The 5305-nt window shown below is 55.1% G+C and overlaps 1 protein-coding gene across 2 annotated transcripts in view; it reads right to left on the bottom strand.

Annotated features, from left to right (window-relative positions):
• Nucleotides 1-4085: 4085 nt before the first annotated feature.
• CRLF2 (cytokine receptor like factor 2) overlaps nt 4086-5305 on the bottom strand; it is a 25278-nt gene continuing 24058 nt past the window's right edge. The window contains exon 8 of one of the 2 annotated variants that reach the window (XM_066358067.1): nt 4086-4403. In XM_066358067.1, the coding sequence (XP_066214164.1) occupies nt 4128-4403 (276 nt within the window). In that variant the 3' untranslated portion in view covers nt 4086-4127. The remainder of the gene's footprint in view (nt 4404-5305) is intronic. The other variant, XM_066358068.1, reaches the window with a different exon arrangement.

The raw sequence follows: 5305 nt of genomic DNA, 5'->3' as shown, positions 1-5305 counted from the left end.
GAGTGCATCTGACGAGAACCGTGCTGCCCTGTTTCTCTCTGTGGGGGAAAGAAATGGCCCGTAAGGACACAGGTGGTAAGGGGTGGAGGTGAATTGGAATGGAAGGGTGTCATCAGAGGGTGAGTTTCCTGGGGTGTCCATGACAAATGACCCCAAACTGGGAACTTAAAAGAACACAGATTTATTTTATTTGTGAGGGTCCCTCCGGGGGCTCCAGGGAGGGTCCCTCCCTGCCTCTCCCAGCTCCTGGGGCTCCAGGCGTCCCCGGGCTGGTGGCCGCCTCCCTCCCGTCTCTGCCTCCATCCCCACGTGGCTTCTCCTCTGTGTCTGTGTCTCCTCCTCTGTCACTGGGTGCCTGCAGGGCCCCCCTGACTCACGGTGACTCCTCTCAGACCCTTAGATTAACCCCCATGGCCCTGTAAGGTCATTTACAGGCTCTGGGCATGAGAATGTGGACATGTTTGGGGACCATTGCTGAGCTTGACCGGTTGTCCCTCTGGCTTCCGAGCTAGTAGGAGAGGGAAGCTGAGAACAGCTGTAGGGGGAGGGGACAGGCAGGAAGAGGTCTGCATGTCCCACAAGTGTCCCAAAGCAACTCACAGCTACTGTGTGACCACAGCTGCCTGCTACATTGAACTTTTTTCTCCCAAATCCATATGTTGAAGCCCGAAACCCCAGGACCTCAGAACGGGGCCGCATTTACAGACGAGCCTTTAAGAAGGGGGTTCAGGGGGAAATGAGGTCTCTAGGGAGGGTCGTGATTCCCCTAGGACTGGGGTCCTTATTATAAGAAGAGGAGGTGAGGACAGGGACACACACAGGGTGCAGGACACAGGTCCCCAGAAGAAGTCGTTGACTCCCTGAGTGAAACCACTATCATTAGAGCGGAAGTCGATACCTGACCTGTGGTGGCGCAGTGGATCAAGCTTCGACCTGGAAATGCTGAGGTCGCCGGTTCAAAACCCTGGACTTGGCCCTGGCCGGTTGGCTCAGCGGTAGAGCGTCGGCCTGGTGTGCGGGGAACCCGGGTTCGATTCTCGGCCAGGGCACATAGGAGAAGCGCCCATTTGCTTCTCCACCCCCACTCCTTCCTCTCTGTCTCTCTCTTCCCCTCCCGCAGCCAAGGCTCCATTGGAGCAAAGATGGCCCGGGCGCTGGGGATGGCTCCTTGGCCTCTGCCCCAGGTGCTAGAGTGGCTCTGGTCGCGGCAGAGCGACCCCCCGGAGGGGCAGAGCATCGCCCCTGGTGGGCGTGCCGGGTGGATCCCGGTCGGGCGCATGCGGGAGTCTGTCTGACTGTCTCTCCCCGTTTCCAGCTTCAGAAAAATACAAAAACAAAACAAAACAAAAAAACCCAAAAAACCTTGCACTTGCCCGGTCAAGACACATACGGGAGTTGATGCTTCCTGCTTCTCCCCCCTTCTCTCTCTCTCTTTCTCTCTCTTCTCTAAAATGAATTTTTAAAAAAAGAGCGGAAGTTGAGCTCTTCATTTCGGGCCTTAAATCATAAAATCCTTTCAACAGCCGAGAGCTCTCAGGTGTGCGGAAGTCAGGTGCAGACACCTGGTGAGGTCACACGTCCACACCCACCTCTACAACTGGCTCAGGACCGGAAAGGGTCAGGCAGCCCCGCACCACGTCACGGGGACTTCAGGTGAATGTCCCCAAGTCTTTTCTGAAATGAGCTGCTCAATGCCTCCCCAGGGAACCAAGCTCACAACAAAACAGAAACAGCAGGGTAGAGACTTGTCAGGGGTCCCTCCCCGTGACCAAGGGGAAGGGACTGAGGCACAGAGGTGGGCAGTCACAGGACGTCACGTCCAGCCCAGGGAACAGAGTCACTTGTATATGGTCATCGCTACAGAGGGGGCCAGGTGAGGACTAGAAATATCAGGGGGAAGACACTTTGTTCAGGACACAATTGCCTGAAACCATTATGTCAGGGGTCCCCAAACTTTTTTCACAGGGGGCCAGTTCACCGTCCCTCAGACCGTTGGAGGGTCGGACTATAAAAAAAACTATGAACAAATCCCTATGCACACTGCACATATCTTATTTTTAAGTAAAAAAACAAAACGGGAACAAATACAATATTTAAAATAAAGAACAAGTCAATTTAAATCAACAAACTGACCAGTATTTCAATGGGAACTATGCTCCTCTCACTGACCACCAATGAAAGAGGTGCCCCTTCCGGAAGTGCAGCGGGGGCCAGATAAATGGCCTCAGGGGGCCGCATGCGGCCCGCGGGCCGTAGTTTGGGGACCCCTGCATTATGTTGTACGCCTGAAACGAATACAAAATCAGATTGAATATAAACGGTAATTGAAAAAAAAATTTTTTTTAATAAAATAAACTCTAAATGAAGAACAAAGTTCGTAGACAATGGACAGTGGACAGCTACTTGGGGTCAAACTGCAGGACAGACAGACTTTTAAACGTTACGTCGTTCCCACCCCTTTACGTCCGATCATTGGAACTGCCCCCCGCCCCGCCCTGCCCCGCCCCGCCCACGAGAGCTATGGCCACACTCAGAAGTTATTTCTATTAATGTATTAAATGCCACGGGACAGAATGTTACTTTGTCAAAATGCCACCTCCTATTGGGTCCGGCCATGCGGCCCCCCCATCGCCCTGAGGATCTTCCTGGTGTGTGTGTGGGGGGGTCCCTGTCCCCACATTCAGAGCCCGGACCACAGGGTGAACCCAGACCCGGAGCCTCTTGGGGGACAGGGGCCTTCGTGGATGATACTGCCTCTTTCCCTCGCCCTCCTAAGAGACAGGCATGACTCCAGCTCACATCCGCGTCCAAATCACAACCCCCAAATCCTAAAGACAGGAAAAAAGGAGGCATTTTCATCTTGAGACCCGGGGGAGGGGGGGTGGAATGGGTTGTTCAGCCCTTAAAAAAAAGGGGGGGGGGAGATGAGGTGATTTCTGTGTCTGCACTTTCTTGCTGCTCGGTGGCTTTCTGATATTTTGATAACAAGGGGGTTTATCTGCGTTGTTCGTCACAGAGCGTTTTTTGGGGGGGTGGGGGGGGTGGGAAGGAGGTAGCAGAAACATTCTGTGCTCACTGCATTTCCCCAGCACCGCGCACGCTGAGCCCAAGCTTCAGATCAAAGTCTGTTTTATACGGGGGCACCGTGCAGAGAGGCAGGAGGCAAATCTCCACCATCTATAGAAACGTCCTCACGAGCTAGAAATCCCCCGAGGAGATAAAAAGCTGACATAGCCTCCCGCTATCTGAAGTCACCATCGACTAGACCCGGCTTGGTCTCACGAAACTCCTCCTGCACACTCTCCTTTCTTTTTTCTTTTTCTTCTGAAATTATTTTTATTTTATTTATTCATTTCAGAGAAAAGAGAGAGAGAAAAAGAGAGAGAGAGAGAGAGAAGGTGGGGAGGAGCAGGAAGCATCCACTTCCATATGTGCCTTGACCAGGCAAGCCCAGGGTTTCGAACCGGCGACCTCAGCGTTTCCAGGTCGACGCTTTATCCACTGCGCCACCACAGGTCTTTATTGCCATGAAAAAATAAATAAAAAAAATTAAAGTGAGAACCGTCATTGTCCGTCCACGGGGGGGGGGGGGGGGTGTAGCTGCTGAGCACGCAGCACGTCTATGAATTCAGCCGAGAGGGAGGGCGCAGCAAGAAGCAACAAGTCTCGGAGAGAAAATGCCCCCCAAGTCTGGCTAAGTGTGTGTGTGTGTGGGGGGGTGGTCTCCCTCTGTGAGCCGCAGAGCGTGTCCGAGAGTTTGCTCCGCTGGACATGCAGGGCGTGGGGTGGAGGCCGGTGGTGTTCGGACACACACACAGACACACACACACACTCGCTGGACACCCGTGCTGCTGATGAATCCTATCCACGAACGCTCAACCACGAAGAAGAGCTCAGAGCAACTCCGAGCAACGGTTTCCCACTTACAACGCCTCCACCTCCGACAGTGACGCCCGTTGTGTGTAGAGGCCGACCTGGGAAGGATGTTGTTCAGGCACCTGGGGTCTTCGGTGTCCCCCCCCCCCAGATTTGGGGCATCATTGGTCCGCCAAGTCCCTGAGAAGTCCCCTCCCGGTTCTCCCTTGTCCCCCTACCCCTGACGTCGTCGGCCGTGAGCCAGGGTCCCCTCACAAGGTCACGTAGGCATTGTCGCTGATCACAAACGTGAAGCCCCCGACGGAGACCACCTCCTCCCCCGGGGGGTGCTGCCGGAGGGGCTGGCCGGGTTCCCCCGCGGGGTCTTTCCCCGGGGCTGCCGTCGTCATGGTCACCATCGTCGGGGACGCGGGGGCCTCGATCTCGGGCGGCTCCTCCACCACCAGGGCTTCGGCCAGGACGCAGTCGGGTTCGCCCTCGTCCGCCTTGGTCAGGTGCGTCACGTGCTGGGTGTCCTTGATCCATTCCTGCGGGCAGAGCGGGTGAGGTCACGGGTTCGAGGCATCAGGCTGTATTGCAAGGAGCCACCAACGGGGCCATCGGGAAGGGGAGCCGCTAAGGGGAGCAGTGAGTTGATGCTTCTCTTGCTCTCTCTCAAAATAATCATAATAATGGCCTGACCTGTGGTGGCGCAATGGATAAAGCGTCGACCTGGAAATGCTGAGGTCGCTGGTTCGAAACCCTGGGCTTGCCTGGTCAAGGCACATATGGGAGTTGATGCTTCCAGCTCCTCCCCCCTTCTCTCTCTCTCTCTCTCTCTCTCTCTCTGTCTCTGACTCTCTCTCTAAAAAAACTTAATAATAACTGTGACTGATGGAAGAGGACTGAGCTGAGCAGGTTCCTGGTTGAGTGTCCCCAGACACGCTCTGGGCAGCCCCTGCGACTTTGCTCTGGCAGCCCCCTTTGACAGGGACACCGCCCCCCAACAGAATAGAGACACCCTCACGTGTGGTCACAGGCCCGTCCCTGGAGAGTAACAACCAGTTTAGGACCAGTGTGACCCTCACGAAGACGCAAGGCGGAGGGCTTCCCTGATCTCTCTCTCTCTCTCTCTCATTCTCTCTCTTTCCCTCTCTCTCTCCCTCTCTCTCCCTGTCTCTGTCTCTCTCCCTGTCTCTCTCTCTCTTTCCCTCTCTCTCTCTGTCTCTCTCTCTCCCTGTCTCTCTCTCTTTCCCTCTCTCTCTCTCCCTGACTCTCCCTCTCCCCCTCTCTCTCTGTCTCCCTGTCTCTCTCTCTTTCCCTGTCTCTCTCTTTCCCTCTCTCTCTCTCTCTGACTCTCTCTCTCTCTCTCTCAGTTTCAGGGCACGGGGACACCCCCAGCAAGGCCACCTGGCAGGAAAGCCATTTAAAAAGAGCGATCCCAGTGGGA

The sequence above is a fragment of the Saccopteryx leptura genome, unplaced genomic scaffold, assembly GCF_036850995.1.
Source record: "Saccopteryx leptura isolate mSacLep1 unplaced genomic scaffold, mSacLep1_pri_phased_curated manual_scaffold_31, whole genome shotgun sequence".
In the NCBI taxonomy this organism is placed as follows: Eukaryota; Metazoa; Chordata; class Mammalia; order Chiroptera; family Emballonuridae; genus Saccopteryx; species Saccopteryx leptura.
Note: the sequence above shows the minus strand (reverse complement) of the source record. Positions and strands in the feature narration are given on the sequence as shown.